Here is a 24,529-nt window from a genome sequence, read left to right as displayed (position 1 = left end):
AGAGCTACGATCAATTTGAACTGTTTCTTTGCCTCGAAATGTAGACTCTCATCTTCGTTGTCAGTTCTCCCTGCATTGCACGCGTCACGAGTCGTGAGTTACCGAATGACCCCTTCGAGATTAGCGGATCTCGTGCCTGAGAGGGGGCGAGGGGTATCGGTGGAGACCAACACGCGCAAGACCTCACCAGCCTTGTAAGAAGAAGTTCGGTATTATGTACCGAGGCTAGCAACTCCAAATTCATTGGAGATTACAATTGAAGCTTCAAAAACATGGAGCTCGATCAGCTGAGCGGAATTGTACACTCTACCTATACGTAGCGTGTATGGACGCCCCGACAAGCCTCGATCGTACGCACCGTGGCCCTTGTATTATCCCACGTCCAGCCTATATTTGTTCTGTTGAAGAGAAACATAACCATGCCCGACTTCACAGATCATCTCAAACCTCGCTATGACGGTACAGCGACATTACAGGCAGAACGCGATGCCTCTACCATCAACGTCCGCGACCTCGCCAACCACCTCCTCTCCCGCGACGGATTCCTCCAGGCACAAGACAGGGTCCTCAAGGTCCTGAGCAATGAGAAGCTGTTCAAAAAGGACCAGCAATTGAACCTATCCCGGCCCGAGAGGTACCATCTGGGGCTCGCTCGGGCCAAAGCGATCAGGAGAATTGGGAGGACGCAGGGTTGGGGCGACAAAGAGTACGCCATGGCCGAGTATCTAAACGACGAGATGAGTCCTTATTTCCTGCACATGTCCATGTTTGGTGAGTTATTTTAATCCTTCGCTAGCAAGCAGGAAGCCATTCTCGCTAACGACTTGCGTCCGAAGTTACGACTGTACGCGAGCAAGGTTCCGAAGAACAGCAGGCATACTGGATGCCACAGATCCTGAACTACGACATCATTGGCTGCTACGCCCAGACGGAGCTGGGACATGGGAGCAATGTGCGTGGCTTGGAGACGACGGCCAAGTGGGATCCGGTGAAAAAGGAATTTGAGATTCACAGTCCATATCTCACGGCGAGCAAGTGGTGGAACGGTTCCATGGGAAGGACGGCAACGCATGCGGTATGTACGATTGTTTGTTCTTGGCCAAACCTTTTCCTTCATGCATATATGAAGCGACCGATTGGACTGGGGGTATATCCCAGCTGAGAATTGCTTTTTCTTCCCTTTATTTGCTCATTTTCGTACGGAGCACATACATCACAGCTAGACTCTGACGGTGTATCCAGATTGTCGTGGCACAGCTGCTACTGCCCAAGAAAGGCAGCAAGACCGACGACGACGAGTATCAAAGCCACGGACCCCAGCCCTTCATCGTGCAGATCCGAGATACGAAGACACATCAGCCCTTGGATGGCATTGTCGTGGGAGACATCGGGCCGAAGTACGGATATGCGTCCATGGATAACGGATACATGTTGTTTGACCACCACCGGGTCGCCAAGTCGGCAATGCTGTCACGATACGCAGAAGTCTCCGATGAGACTGGGGCACTGAATCGACGCGGTCACCCCGCCGTCGTGTATGGTTCGTTGACCTTTGTTCGCGGCCAGATCATCATGCATGCTCGCCTCATCCTAGCGAGAGCCGTTACGATTGCTGTCCGGTACTGCTCTATTCGCAGGCAGTTCAAGGATCGGGACTCGACTTCGCCTGCAGACGAGGAGTTGAAGGTCTTGGATTATCCCACAGTGCAGATTCGCATACTGCCCCTATTGGCGACGACATTTGCGCTGCATTATACGGGCGAGATGATGTATAATTTGTACCACAAGACGCGACAGACAATCGAGAAGGGCGATTTTGGCATGCTGGCCGAGCTCCACAGCGCGAGCAGTGGGCTGAAGAGTCTATGCACGATGCTGGCAGCCGATGGCATCGAGACCTGCAGGAGAGCGATGGGCGGACATGGCTTTGGCGGAGGGAGTGGATTGGTGGGAACAAACGCTGAGTACGGATTTTCCTTGCCGCGATGCTGCTGCTGCCTGGCAGGTTTTCTTTCTATTTCTGACCGCCATGCAGTTATCTTTCCAAGCCCACGGTCGAGGGCGATAATTGGATGATTACACAGCAGGTTGCATCCTATCTGATCAAGAAAATGACACATGCCGTTGCTAATCTTGACGCCCCACCAAAAGACCCGACAGACGAGCTCTTCCAGTTCTACCTGAAGAATCGCGCGCATAGGATACCCCAGACCGTGGCACACGACGGCGAGTATGACGACCAGGCCATAGTCGATGTGTTCCAGTGGCGCGCAGCGGATCTGAGCTACCGAGCCTACCATGCGCGGGTCGTGGAGAAGAAACCATGGACGAAACTCATGATCCAACTCCACAACCTCAGTCGCGCTTACTCGGAGCAGATCTTGGTCACCACCTTCTTCAACTCGTTCCACGAGACGGCGACGTCACTTTCCGGTCCAACGCCTGGGGTCTTGAAGACGTGTTTCCGCCTTTACGCATTGTTCACGCTGGATGCGTTTGCGTCGTCGTTTACGCTGACCAATGCTGTCGCGCCCGATTCGATTTATTCGTTATCGGATGCTATTCTCGACCTGATGACGGAGCTGCGGCCGCATGCCGTGAAGCTCGTTGACGCATGGTCGATTCCGGATTGGCTGCTGGACAGCGCGCTAGGAAGGTCGGACGGAAAGGTGTATGAGGAATTGTATGACATGGCGCATCGGAGAAATCCTTTGAACCGCGTTACTTTCAACCCAGACTGGAGGAGTGATGAGATTGTTCTTGGGAGCGGAGACGGCGGAAGACATATCCTCGCTAAGCTGTAACTTTATTACTACGCATACATATACGAGTGCTATAGATCATCTCTTGACCTGTAGGAGCATCTTTGACAAGGCTAGGTAGTGCGAAGGAACAATAAACATTGTATAGTTTGGTAGCGAATGATTCCATGATCTACATTATAATGTGATGGAAGGTAAGCTACCTCGTAGGGCGGAATCCTTTCCACGCCGGGCCGGAACCAAAACGGGAATGAATCAGGAACGAAATGTCAATTCACCATGGGGATTGGATGGAAATCGCGGTGTTTTATATCATGAATCGGCATTATTCCCAGGAACAGATAAACTCGCAAATCTACAGATGTCGGACCCACAAACCCACAGGTTCGGCGGAATTGTGACATCATGATAGACCTTCATTCGAGCGCACCATTCCATTTTTCCGTCGCTGTGGTCTATTCTGCAATAGTACTACGCGAACTAGATGTCAGTCTTAACTAATTATTGCAAAGCGAAGCCGAAGATAAGCATTTTCTTCCACCGAACTCCGGCGGACGGGACGGGGGCATTCACTCATTTCTGCCACCATTGACGTTTTTAACCTTTGTCTGGCCGATATCCCCGCCAATTCGCTCTCTTCTGTTGTTACCCCGCCATCAGCAATCTACAAGCTTGCGATACATATAAACAGCACAGCATACTTCAACTACACCATTCCTTCATAAACTCCCAAGTCCCCACCCTTCGAGCAGCTCATCTTCGTTCCTTCTTCGGCTTTTTTTTCCCCAGTACTTGCTACTGCATTTTCCAATTCTCACTCTTCAATTCCATTCACAATTCACCTCAACCATGGCCTCTTGTGACGCCTGCAAGTCCGGCTTCAGCTGGGACGGCAAGCCAACTGGCACCGAGACCACGATCGCTGGCAACAACACCTACGTTACCGGAACTTCCAAGTCTGCCGCAATCCTCATTGTTCACGACATCTTCGGCTGGACCTTCACGAACCTTCGAGTGCTGGCCGACCAGTTCGCAAAGGAGGCGAATGCCACTGTTTACTTGCCTGATTTGTAGGTCCTATCATCTCTCCATGCCCAACATCATCGCAGAGGATAAACCCCACCATCCTTCACCACAATTCCTCCTCGTGTTTCCGCTCAACTAACATATTCCCACCCCAGCTTCGGCGGCGAAGTGATCCCCGAGTCGACCCTCACCGACCCCGCCAAACGCGCCGAAGTCGACGTCCCCGCCTTCCTAGGCAAAAACTCCAAGGCCGTCCGATGGTCTGAAATCGAATCCGCCGCCAAAGCCCTGAAAGCCGAGTACCCCAAGCTAGGCGCGATCGGCTACTGCTACGGCGGCTGGGCCATCACGCGCCTCGCCGCGCAGAAGGACCTCGTCGACGCCGTGTCAACCGCGCACCCCAGCCTCCTCGAGAAATCCGAGATCGACGCCGTCAAGGTGCCGCTTCAGTTCCTCGCGCCCGAGACGGATCAATTGTTCACGCCGGAGTTGAAGGAGTATGCGAATAAGGTTATTCCGACGCTGGGCGTGCCGTATGAATATGTGTATTTCCCCGGCTTGGTGCACGGTATGTTTTCCTGGCGACAATCCTTTTTCGTGATCTGGTAATTGGTTGAGAGGTTTGATTGACTAATTCATGTGTATTAGGCTTCGCGACAAGGGGCGACCGCAATAACAAGCTACAGAAGGACGGCCTCGAGAGGGCGAAGAGGAGCGCCGTCAATTTTTTCAATGAGTTCTTGCATTGAGAGCGTTGGCGTGGACTGATAGCGTAGCGTAAGCATGACTTTTCCAACGAAAGAAATAAAGAAAGGATGTTGAAATGAAATCAAATGATGACCATCGTTCAATTCTAGCCCATTGGGTCCAATGTGATAATTCTTTTCAGTTCTGGGCCGTGGGGAAGTGGCAAGGGGATTGAGAGGTGCTTCAAGACCGTGAATTGCAATTGCAATGGGTGATTGGTACGAGTGACATCGTAGTTACGATACAATTAACAGCATTTCTACGAGTAGATCAACGCCGAGTCCCCTGGTCCACGAGGCAGCCCTGAATTCTTAATCAGCCCGGGCAACGTAGCAACGACTGCACGTTACTCTCCTACCCTTTAAACAATACAGATTCCAAACAACCGTCCTACGACTTTACGCTCTTAAACTCCAGTCCATCACTAATGCTCCCCCGATTCGCAATCCACGTATCCATGAAGTAATTATTCCTCGGCAACCACGGTCCATAGTTCAAGGATTTGGGCATCGCCGACCCACCCTCCTTCACGTACGTGCTCTTCAGCGGCAGCAGCGGTAGCTCTGCCGCCGCGCGATTGGGGTCGACTCGTGGCGTGGCGCTGGTGTATTTGTTCGCGTCCATGTGCTGGATGAGGCGGGTTATCAGGCGACACGCGCTGTCGGAGCCGAGAGTCCAGGAGGCGTTTGCGTAGCCGATGATGACGGCGAGATTGGGCATCGTGGTGAGCATCGTCGTGTGCCATGCGACTTGGTCACCGATGTTGACCGGTTTCTTGTCGACGGTGATGGCGATCTTCCCGCAGACAGAGAGGCGGAGACCCGTGGCGGTCACAATGATGTCGGCGGGGAGTTTCTCGCCCGTCTCGTTGAGCACGATGCCGTCCGATACGACCTCCTTGATCGTGGCGGTCACCATACTGGCGCGTCCTGTCCCTAGGCATTTGAAGAAATCGGAGTCCGGGCAGAAGCACAGTCGTTGGTCCCAGGGGTTGTAAGTAGGGTAGAAGTGGGGGTCCATTTGGAAGTCCTTGGGGAGGTCTTTCTTCGCTTCGCTGCGGATGAAGTTTGCGGCGCGCTTGGGGAACGCCTGACAGAAGAGGTAGAGGAGGTACGGGATGACGATGAATTGGAGCCGCACGAGGCGGAGCGCAAGCCAGCGCGGCAGCATGTCCATCCAATCCTTATCCCCGGGTTTCTTCTGCGGAGAGTTCATCACGTAGGATGGGGAGCGTTGGAGCATGGTTGCGTGCCCGACACCCTCGGCCACCACGCTGGGTAGGATAGTCACAGCCGTGGCGCCGGAACCGATGATGACCATCTTCTTGCCCTTGAAATCGAGGTCCTCAGGCCAGAATTGGGGATGCACGGTGAGGCCCTGGAAATTCTTCAGGCCTGGGATCTTCGCATCCAGTGGGTTCTCGTAGTCGTAGTAGCCCGTGCCCAGAATCGCAAACTTCGCGTAGAATATCTTCCTCTCCACTCGCTCCACGTTCGCTACATTCCCAACATCAACCTCGAGCCTCCAATGCTGAGTCTCGGAGCTCCAATCCATCGCCGCGACGCGATGGTGGTACTGGATCTTCTTGTCGATCCCGAACTTGCTCGCCGTCTCTTCCATGTACTCGTGCACGGAGTCGCCCAGCGCGATGGGATTGGGCTTCTGCCAGGGGTTGAAGGGGTAGCCAAAGGTGTGCAGGTCGGAGTCGGACCGGATCCCTGGGTACTTGAAGAGACTCCATGTTCCGCCGAGATCGTGTCGCGCCTCAAGGATCGTGTAGCTGTGGCCTGGGAGTCGCTCCTGGATGCGGTAGCCTGCGTTGATGCCGGAGATGCCAGCGCCGACTACGATGATGTCGTAGTTGTTGCCACCCGCTGAGCCGTTCATGGTTGCGAAGGGTGGACGTTGTAGTCCGGGGGAGAGTCAATTCAATTCCAGAACCTAGAGGGAAAACAATTGAAGAAACCAATCTAAGCAAGCAATAGGAAAGGCGATGCTGGGGTCCGCCTGATGGTTGTAAGGGAAGAACAATGAGTCCGCCAAGTGGAGAGCCGTAGGTAACGTAGTCCAAAGGTACCACCAAACGTCCTTTCCTCCTTTTTTATCGTTCAAAAGTTATCGTACGACACGTGTGAACCAACGGTGGGAGCTGAAAAAGAGAAAGACGAAGGATCATCAAAACGCCTCACATGCTCCGTGCCGTCTTTGCATCTTATGTGAGAGAGAGTCGAAGCAACCCCTCACATTGAGGGTCGTGCGAGGCTCGTTCGCGTGTCCGATCTGTTCTGTGTTCGTTGCTTCGTGACGAATCGACTAAATGGGATGCCTCGGAATTTGACAAGATTGGGACTAGCCATGCGCCCACAATTGCGGGGATCGCGTCTCGGTGCAGTCTAGTGTCGAAGACACGCACATCAGGCGTGCTCTGTTGAAACCTCAAGGGCTTACTCGGGACTCCATCACTAATCTAATTATCACAATACCATGGTGTGAGTTTACGTTGTCTGTGGGTTCGATTCGTGAGCACTTGTGATGCCGCGGTACTTAGCTTGAGGCGTGTGAGTAGAATGTGGTGCGATGATGCACCTTGAACATATCATAAGTATTCCCCCATGCCTTCTCTCAGTAATATGCTCAATCAATCGGTCAGTGATGCTGATTCTCCAGAGTAAAAGCGGAAAATGATCTCGTTTGATGACATATTGCCTATGTTGTAAATGGTGATCCATGTCTCTTATCTTTAACATATAGCTTCTCAATGCGGTAGTGGGTACGAAGTCGGTGTCAATTGAGTCTTACATGTATAGTTATAACCCAGATAGGCAAGACTTGCGATTTAAGAGGAAATATCTAAGGTAATATGATATGGCGAAACCAGCCAACCCTGTCCGAAAACCCAAGAAATGCGTCTATCATACCATTCTCGTTGTTAGCTTCCTCCGCCTCCATGTCTACTTCCCCACAATCAAGAGTGGCGCATTTGTGCTGTCGTCACTCAAAGTACCGAGCTATCTAGCTACGTCCTAGTATAATCAACTCTCCTTCCGCGCCACTGTCGCTCGTGATGTACATGCGCTCATACTTATCCTTCGCTATCGACACCGGCCGGAAACACTGCGTCGTCGAACAATGCTCCTCGTCAGGCGAGGAGAAGATCTCAGTATACCCAGCGCTGCCATTCAACTGCGCCTTGGGACCGAATCCATCCACCCCTGGAGCGTATGGGACTTCGACGACCTTGTATCCTGTCGATGGAGCACGGTTCCAGCTGCCGTGGAATGTGACGTACAGACTAGTGTAGTTCTTGTCGAAGACCGCATCGAGCGGTGCAGAGTGCGCCTGCAAGGCTAATCTTGCACCCTCGCTTTGTTGCGTGCAGGTGTTGTCTGAGAAAGTCTCGTTGGGCGTGAGGACGAATTGGTCGCCTCGTTGGAATTTCTTGTCTGTGATGACGCTCGGATCCCAGACCGTGTAGCACGTTGGGTAGCCATACCATTGAGTGTTCTCCTTGGACGGGTCGCCAATGAAGTTGATCTCGTCGGCTGGGTTGTCGATGTGGATGTCGATAGCGGTGCCGCCAACAGTACGGTGGATCTCGTCCGATGCGTTCTCTACCTCCCACAACCTTTGATCAAGTTAGCAATTGAGCAGTGGAGTGCTTGAGGGTTATAACTCACATTCCCTCGCCATCGAACGCAAGACCAACGCCATTGCGAAGTCCGTACCCAAGGTTCCAGCCTTCAGATGCATATTTGTAGCCGTCTGTGGGGACCTTGTTTCTGTTAAATCCCTTGACACACGATCTTCCGGTCTTGATATTGCCAGATTCATAGTCGAAGTTATCGTTCGAACCATGCGAGACAACGAGAACATCAGGGTGTTTGGGCGGGATGGCAAGCGTACGTGTGACGTGCCCTCGAGCATCCATGTCCGTAATGATGGTCCTAGAAGTACTGCTAACAGTTTGTGTCGCAGAGTCGTAGTCCCATGCAAACACCGACGTAGCGGAGCTAGCATACAAAGTTTTTCCATCAGGACTGAGTGCGATGCCGTGATTGATGTTTCGCTGTGCGATGAGGGTTTTCTGATTTGATAGACAGCCGTCTGGACCGATGGTATGAACAGTAATACCAAGCCCATTCTGTACCAATAGGAGATGACCCGCGTTATCAAAGATCAAGCCCCTAGGCTGTGTCAGGTCGCCTGCAACCTTTACGGCTTTCCATCCGCTAGCTATCTTGTAGGGGAAGTGCAATTTGGAGATGCCGGCGCACGATGCAGGTACACTTGTCGAGACGGGTGCAGGAGAGCCCGTGGAGCTAGGAACGATGATGGTGCTCAGTGTGCTGGTCGGAAGGCGTGTTGAACTTGAGGGCGGGGCGCTTGAAGGTGTTGGGGGTTTATTCGGCACCAAATTGTCAGCAACGAGCTTGTCGAAGTTTGCATTTTGTCCCTGGTTCAAATCCAAGAACCAATGGCCGAAGGATGAGTGCACGTTGAAGGTAGATCGGTTATTTGCGGGCTCTTTTGGAAGCCTACTCGTGTAACCGTGTGCAAACTTGACAGCAGTGCCCAGTGGATCGATAGATGCGAGTTTTCCATCAACATCATTCCATTGACTGCAGCCTCGACAGCGGACGGTCAATGTCCAATGTGTGGCGTTGTATCCTGTTCCCTTCAGGTAAGAGTATTCAGCTCCGTCGAAGGGTTGAGGTAAGCTTAATCCACTGTAACATATTGTAAGTAAGGTTCTTTGACAACAGATTTATGACGTACTATGCCATTCGTGATGAGTAGATCGCGGTATTCGAGGCATTGTTCACCCATCCGATAGTGAGCGGTACATAAGGCATGGTACCACCCCACGCAAATCCAACCCAGCCATTTGCAATCGGAGATACCATCTGAAGCACCGTGTCAAACGGTGCAACAGTAGCATTAGGAAGAGCTACACCAATTGTAACACCATTGCCTCCAGTCCATCCTGAAAAGCACAATCCGGTAACTGTGTCGCAATAGCGTTTGGTATTTTGCCCAAGAACTAGCCCTAAATTAGCTCTACACTCAATTACTCAACGGATAGGTGATTTACCTGTTCCGGCGGAAGCCAAAAGGCCCACTGACGTTTTAGAAAGCTTCATGGCGAGGAGGGCGGCGGAGTTGACATCTCAAGGTACTTCCATTGTGGATGACTGCGGTTTTTATCCCTCATAATCGCGAGCCAAAATGAAAGTAGATACAAGTCGTCCCAGAAAAAAATTAATTAGCATCTGTTAGCGACAATACATGGCTCGGCGGACAGGAACAGGGGGCGGGTCTATGGTAACCTATCCCGGTGGAGCTATTGCACAGCATAGTGCTGCTCTGAGAGCTGTCACTCTCTGTGGCCTGCGAGATAGGAAGCCCCTCGGATGATCCTCAATTGTTGGGTAGATATGAAGTATGGGGGAGCACTCTCCACATTCGTTTCTGTAGATTCGTGGGGTTCGGCTCCTTCCACGCGGATATTGGAATTGATACAGAATGTGACTTTTACTATTGCTGTGTCGTCCCACAAGTTGTCACGGGAAGTCTCGTCGAAAGACCGGTGGTCTGAGGATACCAAGAGATCACCAGGGGCGAACATATGCTTTGAATGCGCCAGCCCGGGTTTCGGTCAGTTGAGCCTCCATTTTGAGCCAGAGGCTATTCGCGAGCTGTCCAGAGGATGGTAAAGTCAAGGCCTGGTGACTGCATGTATGTCGCACAAATGAAAGGGGCTTTCAATGAATTAATTGGAGCATGCTAGAATGGGACGACGATAACGCGATGTCACTTTGGGCATGGACACAGCATTTCGAGGTGGGTAAATTGCGCCGGGATCAACGAGATAGATGAACGACTTTAACCTTAAAACGTCAGCGCGAGATATATGACGATGTCAGCGCCAATTAGCCACGCAAATATACTTGAGGCTCTAGAAGGCTTCCTTCGCTGAATATATCGGACCGGGTGCCGAAGGTCTACTCCTTCGAATTGCATTGTACAATACGAAAGTACTTACGCGGCGCAATTGCGAGGGAAATCCGCCATGGCGACGACGAATCGCCGAGAGCGATTGCATGCCTAGCTCTTCCAGAACAAAGCCACAAAGCTGTACCACCGGGCATGCGGATATAGCGGTGTAGTGAGAAATAGTAGAGAATGATAACGATGAATGAGCGTGGTATCGAGGCCCTTAAGAAATACGAGAAAGACCTAAGGTTTGAGGTGAAAGCATTGACCACTTATCATCACACGTGATATGTCAGGAAGCATGGCTATGGCGGACCATTGTAGTATCTGAAAGGTGGGATAGCATTGGAAACTAGATCAATGGACGGGGAACAGACATTTAAGTAAAATATAGGCTGGCAGAACCTGTTGTGGTTTGTTACTACTGTTCATCCTCACAATTGCCCAAGCTGACACAACCATGAATTCTGGACTCCCAGCATTGTAACACTGTTTCACTTCATGGAGGAGGCAGCTCCGAACCTTAGCAGCGCACTGCAGATGAATCATGGTTCTCACGTGGCTGTCTCCTGAGATATCCCCGGTCGATATTTGAAATGTCCCAACAAATGCTCCTCCAGAACTAAATCTTCGCCTTCGCCGGTGCGCTCACCATCCTTCCATGCACGTAGCTAATACTTCTCAATCTCTCCGCGGCCTCGCCCCAGAGTTCATTCCTCAACAGACTGTACACGCCCATTTTTGCTTTCCCTTGGATGCTTCGGGCCTTCTTCAGTGCGACTTCCAGCATCTCGCTTGGATCTGCTATTTCGTCGACGATCCCGTCCGCTAACGCCTCTTTTCCTGTCCATCGATGCGCTTCAAGAAGCATTTTTCGGGCAACCTGGGGCCGCAATTTAAGTCGAGGGAGAAAACCGATACCAGGAAAATGTAGACCAAGGTTCACTGGAGGCATGGAGAAGAAGCCCCGTTTCGAATTCATGATGCGGTAATCGTGGGCTAACGAGAAAGGACATGCGCCGCCAAATGTGTGGCCAGTCAATAGGGCAATGGTGGGAAATGGGTAATCAAGGAGTGTGGCTAAGAGCTGTTCAAGCAGTTAGCATGAATCAATTGACAGATCAAAATAGACTTTTTTTTTGCCTTAATTTGACCTGGGAGTTGAGAAGGGGCAGCCGTATATATATCTACGAATGAACTCAACATACAGGAAAGAACCCATCGTTGTTCGCGAAGGGGTTTGTATCCGCCTCGTCAAGCTCTAGGCCTGTACACCAGAACTTCTCGTCATTGCCTCTTACGATGACACACCCTTCCGAGTCGGGTCCCAATTCTTGTTCTATGTCTCGGAGTGCCTTTATAATTTCTTGCGCAAAGCGTACATTAAGGCGATTCTCTGGTGCTTTTTGAAGGGTAATAACAAAGACCTGATCATGGCGATCTACGCGCAGATTCCAGTACTGTCCCAACACCATATTGTTGGTTTGTGTTTCTGTATCCAACCTTGGCGGTGCTGTTGGTAGCATGCACGGAAACGAAGAGAATGCTACAGAAACATAACAGAACGTAATATCTGATTTGCCTCGATATGGTAGTAGTTTTCGCAAGATTGAAGGTACGATTCCATGCCTCGGCATCAGCGTGGTGAGCTCTAGCAACCCCAGGTATTGGATTCTTGGCAGGGTCGCCTCATGTTTGCGGGGTCGGTAGCTTCGGTAATTCTCGGTCTTGCTGCTACCCATAGACTGACTCGAATTATGCTCGCTGGAAATACCGGATTCGGTCGTATTACAACCCTTCGTACCCTCGTACCTCATAGAATAGTTGCCTAGGCGAAGAGCAGACATGCATGGAGCATCTGCAGCTCGTTCACCAACCAAAACCTTGATCCCAATCTACCATGAGCCAATTCCCAATTCCTCCATAGGTCCCGAACCATTCTTGAGGCTGAAGCAGTGTCGGCTCTAGAGCTGCTCCACCAACTGCAGGATTGCCAAGTAGTTGCTGTTGTTGGTCTACTGTGTTTGCATTAATATCCAAATCGATAGGTTGCGTATTCGGTGTTCGAAGTCCCTGGAGAATTCCCGCCGTCTCCAGTTCGCGTGGGGCGATAGATGATGTCTGAGGCAATTGTTGGAATATTGGATGCCACATGCGGCATAGGTCTGGCCCAAAATCAGAGAAGAATTGCTGTGTCGTTGCCGGGAAGCTGAAATCGGGGAATGCACCAAGCGAGGGCCGCTGGGTAACTTTCTCTCGCACTTCGAAGAGGTGCTTAAGGCTGCCTGCAGCCGTCGCCCACCGATTGCCCAACTCCTCAAGAGCTCGGCCCATAATCGCTAAATCTTGCTCTGCAGAAGGTATGAGGCTACTGTATCGATAACACGACAACTGCGCCATTCCTGCTGTTAAACAGTAGAACGTGAAGATAGGGCCGAGATATCGTAATTCATCGCGAGCCATGAAATCTTCGAATATACCCGCTATAAACGAGGAAGCTACTAAGGCAGGAAGAGAAGGAGAAGCTTTTGGCTCCACCGGTCGATTCAAGATGATCAAGGTCGTAAAATACTGAGCTGGATTAGTTTCGCGTTCGATAACTAATATTTCTTCTACTTGCCTGAATATGTAGTTGTCGGGTTTCAAAGCTATATTGTTTTAAAGGCCGTCCTTCGATTGGTCGACACAATTGTAGATTTTCGGGAAGGGTTTTGAGCCAACGGAAGAGTCTATCTTCTAATGACTTCTTGTGCTCCTGCAGGCCATGTTTCCGGAGATAGCTTTGCGTAAGGTCACCTAAGTTGATCAGTAAAATTGTCATCATAAATAACAACGAGTGCTTACCAAGGATACAACAAATTCCCACGTATGAAGAGAAGAGATTCGAGGGGGCAACCATGCCTTCAAAATCGACAACCGATATAGGAGCTACATCTGAAAGTTTCAGATCAATTGCTCGAGGCCTTCCGTGGCCGGCATTGATCAGAGCGTCTCTGCAAACAAGAGACCACCAAAGTCTTCGCCTCAACCCTGCGTTTGGCTTGGTGCCTGGGTCTCTATGCAATCCAACTTGCAATGCGAGACCTATGCAGATGCGCAGCCAGAAACTGCTCGTATGCACAGAGACTTGCTCTGGCCCTTCAGGGTTCCACCAATGAAGGCAGATACAGGCAGCGATCGTGATAATAGGATCTTCTTCAGCTCCAGTCCAAAAAAGAACCCGAGCCTTCCTGTAGAAATCGGCGGATGGATAATTGGGCAACGGTGCTGAAACTCTGCTTCCGGCAAGAAGCATAGCATGCAGGAGAAGTAGAGAAACTTGGTTAGGGTCGCGATTCTCTACCCAGCTGCGTTCGACGACGGGGTTCCATGGGTGGCATCGCGACCAGAAGGCGTCGAGCAACGACTCGCGCACAGGCCTAGGTGGAAGTTCTGAAACTCGATGAACTCGCAATGTTTCGAGATCAACTTCAGAAAGCCGATGGGGCATACTGCTCGGCAAGCCTGCGTCGTCATCCACGGGGACATCATTGCGAAGGTATTCCAGTCGTCCTAGGTAGCTGACGACGTTGGTCTGTGAGGTAGAAGAAGGATATGCAGAATTTGTAACATCAGGCTGCATACTGTGGTCATTAGATAGACCATTAGATGAGGCGTTTGTCAGGCCCGGATATGAAGATTCCGGGTTCCGTTCCACTCTAATTGATGGGTCGTGTAAGCTGGTTGCACTGGAGAGTCTTCGCCCCAAGCTATTCTCTGTTTTCAAACTTCCGTCCGTCCGCATTGAGGATTCGTTGGGGAATGCAGATTGACTGGCGTCTGAAGGGTCGGTGTAATTTGTACTTTCCACAGAGAAGGCGGGCTGTGAGCCGTCGGCTATGCTTCCATTCAGTCCTGACTTGATCTTACGGGCTCCGGCAGGCGGGGAAGGACTGAAAGTAAAACGTTTCCTCTTCCTCTCTCTAGGTATACATTCATACCCGTCTCTCGCGCACGGCGAACAAACCTCGCCTTCCACATTGTCAATGTCACAGCGGACCTTCTTCTTATGACAGATGACGCAGGCCTTCACGGTTCGTCTGGTGCGTTGTTGTTCCTTCTCTTTAGGCGGGCCCATCGCCGACATTCAAACGTATGCAAATTCGATATCATGGAGGATGAGGAGTGTAGATGCAGAACATCGGCTGAGCTCGGATCGCTAGTTTTAGCATCTCTTTATGGGCCAAAGCGCGCGAGGGTATGGGTGGGTGCATGTAAACGTCAAGGCGGGCCAAGCCTTCCCGGCCCCGCGTTCTCGGGAGAAAACGTGCTGGTTTTGGCCATGTTCCCCCAACTGACCCCCAGATCCCGTCTTGATTAGACCAATCTAGGCGAGCTTGCTTTAGTCATGTCTTTCCAGATAAAGTTTGATTTTGATAATCCGATCTTGATGATGGGCCTTGGGGCCTTGGGGGCTAAGAGATCAATCGCTTTTTTGTACGGATACAGCAAGATGGGTCTCCTGCGTCACACCGAATTCACCATGTCGCGAAAGGAATAAGGACATGAAAAGCTGACATTTGACCTCAATATCAACATATCTACGTGTAGGATTCCCAATAAAATTCTACCCACAACTGCCAAAGCAACGCTTCCTGTTCTCCATGCTAACCAGATTTCTCATCCCTGTTCGCTCTGTTCTCCGCCGACCAAGGCTCTTGCTTCGACGTTTCAGATATCCAGCGATCCATTGGCGTTTTTTCTGCACCGCTTGTTGATTTGGTCCTTGCCCCCGTGGATGTGGTATTTGTCTGATGTGGCCCAGTGATGACAACCGGTGTTGGGGTCTTTGTTGTAGTAGAACGGCCTGCCATGTTTGGAAGTGAGAGCTTCAGGATAATGTTGCTAACCCAGGTCAGTTACCAAATAATCTGAATGGCGAGCTAGTTGTACCTGTAAGTTTCAGCAATTGAATTTGTTTGATTCAGGCTGCTGTTGTCAATGTAAAGATACGCAGTCGTCTGTCTCTTTATATCTATACCTCAAGATGCGATTGCCTTACGGTTCGAAAATTCAAACAGGGTGTTTGAATGCATGCTCTCGATGTGATATGATTGAAGGCCGCACTATCGGATCTTCGTTTATGCTTGAAGTAGCGATGGTTTCATTCGTGGCCGCCTTCGGCATGCTATTAATTCTGCAAGATTGAGGGACGATATGCGAGTATGGAGGTACGCATATGAAAGGCTTGATGGTGATTGAAGGCCACAACATATGGGACATCGTATCGACTGTGCGTTGTAGGTCTGATTGGAGGCCGCCGAAATCATGAAATTAGCTCACAACTCATTACGGTTGAGCCAAGTTATGTGAGAGGTGTGCTGCAAGATATACGTATCTTGTCCTGTTTAGAAAAGATGGAGCTACGCAAAGAGACTGTCATTGAGAACTTGCACGCATTCATTTGATAACTTAGCCTTCTAGTATCTGGTACGGGTCGAAGTCTCAAGAATAGAAGTGATATGGCGGTATTAATGATATGGTCGTCTTGACTCACAGATATTATAATGCCATTTTACGAGGACGCTCTATCGTGTCTCGCTAGTGATTCTTACAGTCGTCACTGAGGCTTTGAATTTAAGGAAAGATCAGTGTCAAGGAAAAGCTAAGTGAATTATGGCAATGTACTGATGTACATTGCAAAATTCTCACGCAAGTATGTTGTATAAGCACTTCTATACCACCTGAAACCAAAGAACACGTCCCTGCATTGGCCCGAGCTACACTGTTCTTGGAATTAACAGAGGTGAACATCCAAGGACATGTTCTTTAGGTTCAAGTCGAACACCAACGAACAAAGTTCTCACAGGACAATGCTCCTCATCACCACTTCTACCCATCTTTGAACCCCTGATTTTCTCGTTACATTGAAAAGAATGAGACGAATCAGTACTTGGTCAATCTTGATGACAACAAATGAAAAGTCCAAATGAAAAGTCCAAATGAAAACATGAAACCTCCAAATGAAACATAAAAAGGAAAATAATGATTATGATCATGCTAAGCATGTTTTTGTCAGATCCCTCATTTCAACCAGTGCCGATAGCAGTCCAAATATCGTGTACAGAGGGAGCTTAAACCTAGACTGATCCATATTATCCTTCTGATCGTCAGCTGCCGGACTCAAAGCACGAGCTCGCTTGGATCTCGGCACGAACCATCTCGCGAGCATCAGTGAGTTCCTTGGTTTGAAAAAGTAATTCACGATTAGAATTATAGTACAGATCAGTCTAGGAAGCATCCAAACCTCTGTAAAATGAAAAAAACAAAAACAAAAAAACAAAAAAGAAATTGGTCCAGAGAAGTTGGTCCAAGTAAATCTCGCTTCGGCAATGTGAAGATCCAAACCTACGATGATGTTGAAGCTATTCTATCTCAATGAGTCTTCCGGTTGCAATAGGCAGCATTGCACTTTTTGGATTGTTGAATATGGCGTGATAAACTGTCTTTTCGACTGTATGTTTTACCGCAAGAGTTGCAAACAAGCCTCTCACGATGAGCGAGCATCGGACATGCGGTCCTCAAGTGTCTTTCCAGATCTTTGGCCAAGGTAAAGGGAAATCGACAGTGTTGACAGCGGGTTGGACCTTGAGTACAGAGTTTTACATGGCATTCATGACCACTGCGCAAGGTCAGCTGTGTGTGTGTATAGCCAATTGGTTCTACTAACTCTATTGTTGGCTCACTCGAATAGGTCTGAGTGCAGCTTACACGGGAACCAAAAGACGGGGTAGGTGGAATAGCGATTTTGTTATCCTTGGTAAGACTATCACTAAACACATTCGCTGTGATTGCGACGGGGGTACTTTGGGGAATGTCCGATCCAGTGGATGAACTAGGGCACGGAGATAGAGATGGCTCTTCGGAAATAGAAAATGGTGTTTGAGGAGTCGCGGCTAGTGAGACTCCCGATCTTGAATCAACATCAGGCCACCCGAGGCCGTGGTAAAGTTCTTCATATGGAAATGCGAGATGATTGTCAATGCTTGGTGATAAAGGCCCCCACAACCAAGCATTTGGATCAGTAACGTCGACGGAAGGATACGTAGAAAACGAATGATCCAGAATGCCACGATCATAGGAGATTTTCTCCAAGGACTGGGGCGTATTGGCAGTGAAGTTGAACTCGGCATCTGCATTTCCATGTAAAGGTTCTGTGAGGTTGAAAATTTGGCCCAGGGTGGAAAACTGGGTATCGTAGGTTTGGTCATCGATAATTTGGTTGAAATGGTCGATCTGGCAAATGCCATGGTTTGTTATGCAATGATCATTGTGTTGCGGACAGATGGCACCGGAGGCCTAGTAAACTAGGCCCGCGGCTCGTCCTTCAAATCCTAGGGTGAGAATGAAGTGATTTGATACACCAACAAGGAAGTGTTCAGTGGCTGGAGGAGACTTCGATTAATCTTCTTGAGATTCGTTTCTGGGTGGTCTGCCCCGGCACCTTCACCAGGGCAGCGCGCGATTGCCTGGGTGCACCTCAGATAAAATGAGATACAGCTGATTGCACAAAGGTTGGAGATCAGGAATTGTGGTCGAGGAGTAGGACTTCGGGTGCATGCAAAGCTAAATAGTGCAACTGCAACGAGAGCCTGAAGGACGCGAGTTTGCCTCGCAGATTGATTGGTGGCCGCAATGCGGCCTAACATGCCAGGCTGACTGTGCTGAACATTCACATTGGTGGCCACGGGTCTCTACCACATCTTGGCGAAGACACATGCGAATTGACAGATCAAACGAATTCTGATTGGTGGCCGCCAAAAGATGATCCTCCCAAGGAGCGGTATAAATCACTCAGATCATGGCATTATTTAGCTGTCACTCTTTCGTCTACTTTCAATGAATTCCATAGGAGCCCCACAGGCAAGGCAATGTATACTACATAGCAAGTGAATCGTGAGACAGAAACGTAGAGCCTTGGGATGGCGCCCGATCAATCTTGATCATGTACTCGATTGTTTGACTTGCATACTATATGTCTTGCCCTTTACGTGCTGCAATATGACATTCTCGTTTGAGTGTCTTCCAGCATTGACACTAGTATTATATATAAAATGCTTCCTAAAACCAAGTGAGAAGACATGTTCTATTGAATTGAATAGGCTAACATTTCTTTTCCATATGCAATAGAGTCTCTCCATAACGATGCGCCTTCATCGTTATATCGCGATTATCGTTATATCTAGACTGATTTGTATGGGACATAGGGATTTCCTGCACCAAATTGCAGGTGCAATGCCCAGAAAGAGGTCTGTTCTGCTCGGCCTTAGTATCGTTATTACGAGACTCTATTGCTATTGCAGCGCTACGAAGCTGTTTGAATTCCTAGATACTTTTATCGCCTTAATAGCTTAGAGAACCCTGCACAGCAGTATGAATGGAATTTTCAATGGAAGGAACGATGCAATGTGGTGAATAAGGAATGAAGTTTCCATAATTCGTAAGCCAACAAGATCACCTGATTCGCCATTTGGATTAAGGCTATGGGAAAAGTTTGACATTTCTCGTGTGTCGCATTTGCTTCCCTTTCCATTTATGCCTGTGCGCTGATTGTCTTAGATTTGGGAACCAGCATATGAGGCTCACTGCTTACTTCGCAATCCCGCACTTATGATGAGGCCTATGGAGCCTTTCATGGTTTTGATTGTGCAAAGTTGATGCAATTGGCCACATTGGTCGAGCCTTGTTTCATAAGGCGATACCTCTCAGCCGCACCTCGTGTTTATCGGTCCCCGATCTCCGCAGTGACGATTGAGGCGCGATTAAGGCGACGCGACTGTTCATTTGCGGGGTAAACCCACCTTTGAAGCTTTTCTTTAGCATTACTGTGATTCATTAAGTTTGGCATCGGGTTGACCCGCCGGGTTTGAGGGCACAATGTGCCACGGTGATGTTTCTCTCGCTAAGGCTGGTAACTTGAAGCTTGCGCACCGCCAAACGGCCGCCAACAGTACTCCGCATACTCCGTACGGATTACTCTAGAATGAAGTATGGTTAAATTATAGATATGCTCCGCGTGATAATTTGGGTCTCAGTTTGCTTTAACGCCACAAAGGTGTTTTCAAACCTCTCACCAAGAGACTCCAAGTCAGGAAAGCTTTCAACTAAGCTCCATTCTGCGTCAGTCCTCTCGTAGCACAATATTATGTATTCAGTCTCTTTCGTACCTGGTCAGTCTGGGTCCAAAGGAATGAATTGGATGATCGGCATTGCATCACTGACCTTGCATAGTGCCGCACGGGAAGATGCTTGTTCACACGGGGCTTACATCTAAGCTTTTGCAATGCCGATCTTACCACGATGCTATAGATATCCCAAATTGGTTCCTTTACGAGAGTCCAAAGTGCCTTTACGAGGGAGATCGGAGTAGAACATGGTAGTTCGATTATTCTAATTCGATGGCTTCGTCTGCGGGAGATGCGGACTCTGCTTCGAACCTTGTCCGTGTTGCGAGCAGTCCCTCAAGGTTCAGGTTAATGTCCATGCCGCTTTCCCGATAATGTTAGTGAAGACGAAGAGGTCGGCCGATCTTCGATGCGAAGTACGAAGATTGATCTACTCAAGCTACTACAATCAGAAGCTTTTGCGAATGTTACGCACGTTGGGGAGGCATGATAGGAGTCTTGTTCTACAGTCGTGCCTTTCAAGTCCCCATCTCTATTGCGGACGGTCGAATATAAATTGAGGCCATCACTCCGTCCCTCTGCATCTCCTCATCAGTTCTTCTTCAATTCGAACAAGCCTTGAATCTACTACAACAATTTCTACTCTGAGATCTATCTTCATTACCTTACTCAAACTTCAACCATGAAGCTTCTCGTTGTATTCTTGAGCCTTTTTCTGGTCTCCAAGGCCGAAGTGTCTTGGTTCAGTCCAGAGAAGAATGTAACCTGTGTCGGACACGACAACGGCGACATTACCTGTGATCCAGGGCAGCAAGCCCAAGTCGAGTCCGTAAGTCATCACACATACTAAGCCCTGCCAAGGAAAAACATTCAAAGGCTAACTTTCCTCAAAGGTCTCTCTCGAACAAGCCGTCACGCCTGCTATCCGTGGACGATCTGCCGATCCCCTCGATAAGCGCGTCACTTGCGGAATCGACGAGCGCCTCTGCTTCGTTCACTGCTTCGCCATTGGATATTGCAACTCCAACTGCGATGATAAGGGTATCTGTAGATGCAATTGCTATGACAAGAGCCCGTGGCCTTTGGTGTGTACCAAGACTACTTGCTCTTAAGCAAGTTTAAGGAAATGGAATATGGAGGGTTTTGGGAACCAATAGTGGTTTCCTTTGGTAGCAATAGTTTGGAAGGGAATGGTAAATGTTATTTAGTCAATAGCCTTTGGAAGGATGGACAGTCGCTTCGGGTCGGGTAGATTATCAATGATAACACAATCCTGTTGTACCGTTACTTATTCAATGCACACAGTCGTCCCATAGTGTTGAAGCGTCCTCCGCGGAAGGGTTCGAGGACCTTTCCAGCGTTCAATGTTGCAGTATGTGGACAAGAATCGATTCCAATCGAGAATTATGTGATGTATTTAGTCTAGAACCTTTCGCCTGTGTTAATGGGTAGTGGGCCAAAAAATCTGTGGGGATTGGCCGGAGCATTCCGCCGTGGACACTGAACCAACACGCAAGTAGTGGATGGATCAAGGGAGCGGTGGAGTTTCCCGAACACAGACTTGCATGTTTATTGATCGTGCAGTTGCCGATCCATGTTCATCGCACTGTGTTGACGAATTGCAATTGACAGGTTGTGCTGGTTAGTAAATAGAACACATCAGACACCATCCTTGAACTATGCGAATGCCTATTTTGTTTCAATAAATCATCACGACAATGTAGAGTCTCAAAATCGACTTGAACTAATAATTAATCGTATTATGTATGCTATCTTACGACCAGAAGGATATCTCCATCCGATCTTTGTTGCAACCCTGAAGCAATCAAGGCATGAATTTTGTCCTCCGGGCTGCTTGCAGCCTCAGAGTGATCATTGAGACCATTGCACCGTCATTAATCCATTATCTAAACGTTCTCAGTGTGGGCGCGCTTCTCGCCATCAATGTGCACCTGCTCGCCCTGGTGAGCAGCCTTGATGGCCTCCTCCTCGAGCATGAAGCTGAGTCCGATCTCGCGGCGAGCCTCCTCGAGCATGATGGCATCCTCCTCGCCAGTGCGGCTTCCGAAGACGCGATCCATCTCCTCCAAGGTGGCGCCACGGGTTTCGGGAAGCACAAAGTGGACCCAGACAATACCGCAGGCAAGGAAGGCAGCGAAGAAAATGTAGGTTCCCCAAGCCCAGTTCTCGAGCATGGGCGGGACGAAGAAAGCGACGGCGAAGTTGTTTAGCTGTGAAACTGTTAGTCATTGTGCGCAAATTATCAGATTCGACATAAACTTACCCAGTTGCTAGAGGCACCGATGGAAGCACCCTTAGCACGGATAGACAGGGGAAACACCTCCGCAACGAGGGTCCAACTGACGGGTCCCCAGGTAGCACCGAAAGCTCCAACGTAGACCCAGATGAAGGCGACGACGACCCATCCCTCGGCGGAGTGGGCAACCCAATCGTGGCGGAACTTGGCGACCATGATACCGGCGATAACCATGGAGACGAACATGACGATGGAACCGACTTGAAGCATAGGCTTACGTCCGACCTTATCAATGATGGCCATAGCGGGCAAAGTGCTGACGAAGAAAACGACACCAGTGACACCAGTTGCAAGAAGCGCCTGGGTTCCACCGGTCAAACCAAGGGAAAGGAAGACGTTGCTGGCGTAGTAGATGATGGCGTCAATACCGGACCACTGCTGGAAGAACATGACCAACCAGGCAATGGAAACACGCTTGAAGTTGTCCCAAGTCCTGACGATCTGGTAGTACTGGGCGAACTGAGCGACCCAGACATTGCCCTGCTCCTTAGCGGCAAGGTTGGGGAAGTTCTTCTCGAAAGAGCGGCGCTCGAAGAGAGCCTCGGCCTTAATCTCCTTGTATTCGACCTGAATGAGCTCATTCTCAACGGGAAGCTTGCGGAGGTAAGACAGGGTCTTCAGAGCCTCCTCATCACGACCCTGCTTGACGAGCCAACGAGGGGAGAATGGAAGCCACCAGATACCGATGGCAAGAATAGCAGCGGGAATACCCTGAATGATAGAGGGCAACTGCCATGCAAGGTTTGATTGGCCTTCTCCAATGCCACCAATATAGTTACTTCCGTAACCGATCCAGAAAGACAACATAATACCGAGGATAGTTGCGAACTGGTAGAACGAAACGAGAAGACCACGGAGCTCGGGCGCTGAAAGCTCTGCATTGTAGAGAGGACCAACACCGGAGAAAGTTCCGACACCAATACCAGTGAAGAAACGGCCAGCGTACAGCATAGCGGGCTTGCCTTGGGTGGCACCGCAGTATAGGTAAGATCCAAGAACAACCCAGAGACAGGCGCTGAACATGGTATATTTACGAGAGAAGACTTCTCCGAAGACACCAGCGGAGAGAGATCCGAGGATACCACCAAGCTGCAAGATGGAGGTGAGCCAGCCAGTGGCGGAAGAGGACTTTACGACGGAGGGGAAGTTCTCGACGAAGCGGTGCATGACCAAAGACTGGCCCAGTACACCTTGCTGGTAACCATATTCGAAACCTCCGAAACTGACAAACTGTTAGTACGGAAAGTTATTTGATAATAATAAAGGTATGTCTACTTACGAAGCAAAGAACGCGATGATGATGAGCTTCGGGTTGTGCAACAATGTCCGCCATCTGTTCTTGTAGGCGAGCTCAGTTCGCACCTGAGCGGAGGTGACTGATGCGTTACGTGTTGTAGCGTCCATTTTGAATTGTCGATCTTTCTAATGTCGTGGGAGCTTGACAATAGGCCCAATACCAGAGGAAATTGGCGAGACACGCTTGATGGATACCTACAACCTGGGGATGCTGCAAACTTATATACCGCAGCAGGATTGTATGAATCCTTGTAGAATTTTGCATGTTCTGCCTGCTCGAACTCCCGATGGTAGACGTTTTGACACCAACCATCGCCATGTGGGACTCCATAGGAGCCCTGAGTCGCTCGGAGATCGCCCGAACGCCCCAGGATTGGCCCATGCTCTCCCCAGGGGACCTCCAGATGTACTCCAGATGTGCTCCCCAAGCATCCCCAAGCAATCCCCCAAGGCTCCCCGGTTCTCTTCCCCAGTCCTTTTCGAGTAAAGGTCCGGAAGCGTCCTCGTGGGAAGGACGAGCTAAGCAGGCTTAGCAAATCGACGGTTTGAGGAAATTTCGGCACCAGGCATATGCGCATGGGATATGCAAGGTATCGAAACGTAGAACAATGTGACGGTGGACGGTCTTGGTGCTCTGTGGCCCACTTTACCATTCTAGTTTTTTCAACCAAGGCGCGTGACGTGGTAAACATTACGTTTTTAGGGTTTGCTCACCAAGAGGTTACATGAGTTGACTTGAGGATACCAGGGGATGCGGCTCCCACTAGGCGTAATAGAGTGCCCCAACCGCCTATAGCGCATTTGCTAGAGTGCTTATTGTTACCCCATCGGGCCTTTTCTGGGGACATCTTTTCTCAGATTTCACGATGTGAATGGTGCGAAACAAGGAAAATGTTATATTAACACGATGTTTAAACTCATTAAAGAGTCGGAAGTCGCCTGATCTTACATAAATTTGAAAACTCTGCTCCTCCGACATGATGTTTCGAAGTCTATCGTCGGAAAAGAACGGTGAAGAGTCGTTGAGACGTGCGGTGCTTGATTCTTCTGCTTTCGCGGTTCCCCTCAATTCTGCCCAGAAAAGTCGTCAGGGGTGAACTGCACGACACGCGGGAAGGGCGCTGATTCGACGTTGGGTACAGATCAACATCGAAAGGATCCTACGGATTCCTACCCAAAATGCATCCTTTGCTCATTCTTGCGGATATAAATCCTCGATCCAG

At 49.7% G+C, this 24,529-nt stretch overlaps 10 protein-coding genes across 10 annotated transcripts; 3 read left to right on the top strand and 7 right to left on the bottom strand.

The window, feature by feature from the left end:
- Positions 1-419: 419 nt before the first annotated feature.
- On the top strand, positions 420-2,894 carry BU24DRAFT_389795 (acyl-CoA oxidase; the record flags this gene model as incomplete). The annotated part of the gene is made up of 4 exons (XM_033525060.1): positions 420-771; positions 837-1,075; positions 1,243-1,964; positions 2,036-2,894. The coding sequence occupies 4 exons, from the start codon at positions 420-422 to the stop codon at positions 2,802-2,804; spliced, it is 2,082 nt and encodes a 693-aa protein (XP_033386444.1). The 3' UTR covers positions 2,805-2,894.
- Positions 2,895-3,303: 409 nt separating this feature from the next.
- Positions 3,304-4,683, top strand: BU24DRAFT_421107 (endo-1,3-1,4-beta-D-glucanase). Its single transcript, XM_033527645.1, has 3 exons — positions 3,304-3,832; positions 3,944-4,356; positions 4,437-4,683. The coding sequence occupies exons 1-3, from the start codon at positions 3,612-3,614 to the stop codon at positions 4,535-4,537; spliced, it is 735 nt and encodes a 244-aa protein (XP_033386443.1). The 5' UTR covers positions 3,304-3,611; the 3' UTR covers positions 4,538-4,683.
- BU24DRAFT_421106 (uncharacterized protein) lies at positions 4,504-6,825 on the bottom strand. The gene has a single exon (XM_033527644.1). It carries the CDS (start codon positions 6,420-6,422, stop codon positions 4,926-4,928), a length of 1,497 nt encoding a protein of 498 aa, XP_033386442.1. The 5' UTR covers positions 6,423-6,825; the 3' UTR covers positions 4,504-4,925.
- A 589-nt stretch (positions 6,826-7,414) lies between these two features.
- On the bottom strand, positions 7,415-9,811 carry BU24DRAFT_164814 (iron reductase domain protein). Its single transcript, XM_033521422.1, has 4 exons — positions 9,628-9,811; positions 9,312-9,576; positions 8,213-9,262; positions 7,415-8,160 (listed from the first exon to the last, which is right to left on the bottom strand). Exons 1-4 carry the CDS (start codon positions 9,674-9,676, stop codon positions 7,548-7,550), a joined length of 1,977 nt encoding a protein of 658 aa, XP_033386441.1. The 5' UTR covers positions 9,677-9,811; the 3' UTR covers positions 7,415-7,547.
- A 1,081-nt stretch (positions 9,812-10,892) lies between these two features.
- BU24DRAFT_164826 (ClpP/crotonase) lies at positions 10,893-12,020 on the bottom strand. Its single transcript, XM_033521423.1, has 2 exons — positions 11,738-12,020; positions 10,893-11,616 (listed from the first exon to the last, which is right to left on the bottom strand). The coding sequence occupies exons 1-2, from the start codon at positions 12,002-12,004 to the stop codon at positions 11,152-11,154; spliced, it is 732 nt and encodes a 243-aa protein (XP_033386440.1). The 5' UTR covers positions 12,005-12,020; the 3' UTR covers positions 10,893-11,151.
- A 378-nt stretch (positions 12,021-12,398) lies between these two features.
- On the bottom strand, positions 12,399-14,646 carry BU24DRAFT_432591 (uncharacterized protein; the record flags this gene model as incomplete). The annotated part of the gene is made up of 3 exons (XM_033529929.1): positions 12,399-13,100; positions 13,150-13,325; positions 13,374-14,646. 3 exons carry the CDS (start codon positions 14,644-14,646, stop codon positions 12,399-12,401), a joined length of 2,151 nt encoding a protein of 716 aa, XP_033386439.1.
- Positions 14,647-16,452: 1,806 nt separating this feature from the next.
- On the bottom strand, positions 16,453-16,858 carry BU24DRAFT_164791 (uncharacterized protein). Its single transcript, XM_033521421.1, has one exon. The coding sequence runs from the start codon at positions 16,807-16,809 to the stop codon at positions 16,564-16,566; it is 246 nt and encodes an 81-aa protein (XP_033386438.1). The 5' UTR covers positions 16,810-16,858; the 3' UTR covers positions 16,453-16,563.
- Positions 16,859-17,433: 575 nt separating this feature from the next.
- On the bottom strand, positions 17,434-17,916 carry BU24DRAFT_164789 (uncharacterized protein). Its single transcript, XM_033521420.1, has one exon. It carries the CDS (start codon positions 17,816-17,818, stop codon positions 17,465-17,467), a length of 354 nt encoding a protein of 117 aa, XP_033386437.1. The 5' UTR covers positions 17,819-17,916; the 3' UTR covers positions 17,434-17,464.
- A 2,459-nt stretch (positions 17,917-20,375) lies between these two features.
- BU24DRAFT_461071 (uncharacterized protein) lies at positions 20,376-20,805 on the top strand (the record flags this gene model as incomplete). The annotated part of the gene is made up of 2 exons (XM_033531866.1): positions 20,376-20,522; positions 20,587-20,805. The coding sequence occupies 2 exons, from the start codon at positions 20,376-20,378 to the stop codon at positions 20,803-20,805; spliced, it is 366 nt and encodes a 121-aa protein (XP_033386436.1).
- A 657-nt stretch (positions 20,806-21,462) lies between these two features.
- BU24DRAFT_368377 (quinate permease) lies at positions 21,463-23,497 on the bottom strand. The gene is made up of 3 exons (XM_033524370.1): positions 23,290-23,497; positions 21,978-23,232; positions 21,463-21,924 (listed from the first exon to the last, which is right to left on the bottom strand). Exons 1-3 carry the CDS (start codon positions 23,412-23,414, stop codon positions 21,601-21,603), a joined length of 1,704 nt encoding a protein of 567 aa, XP_033386435.1. The 5' UTR covers positions 23,415-23,497; the 3' UTR covers positions 21,463-21,600.
- Positions 23,498-24,529: the final 1,032 nt, after the last annotated feature.

Source organism: Aaosphaeria arxii (assembly GCF_010015735.1).
Source record: "Aaosphaeria arxii CBS 175.79 unplaced genomic scaffold BU24scaffold_3, whole genome shotgun sequence".
Classification (NCBI taxonomy): domain Eukaryota; kingdom Fungi; phylum Ascomycota; class Dothideomycetes; order Pleosporales; genus Aaosphaeria; species Aaosphaeria arxii.
This window is presented reverse-complemented; position numbering and strand designations above follow the sequence as displayed.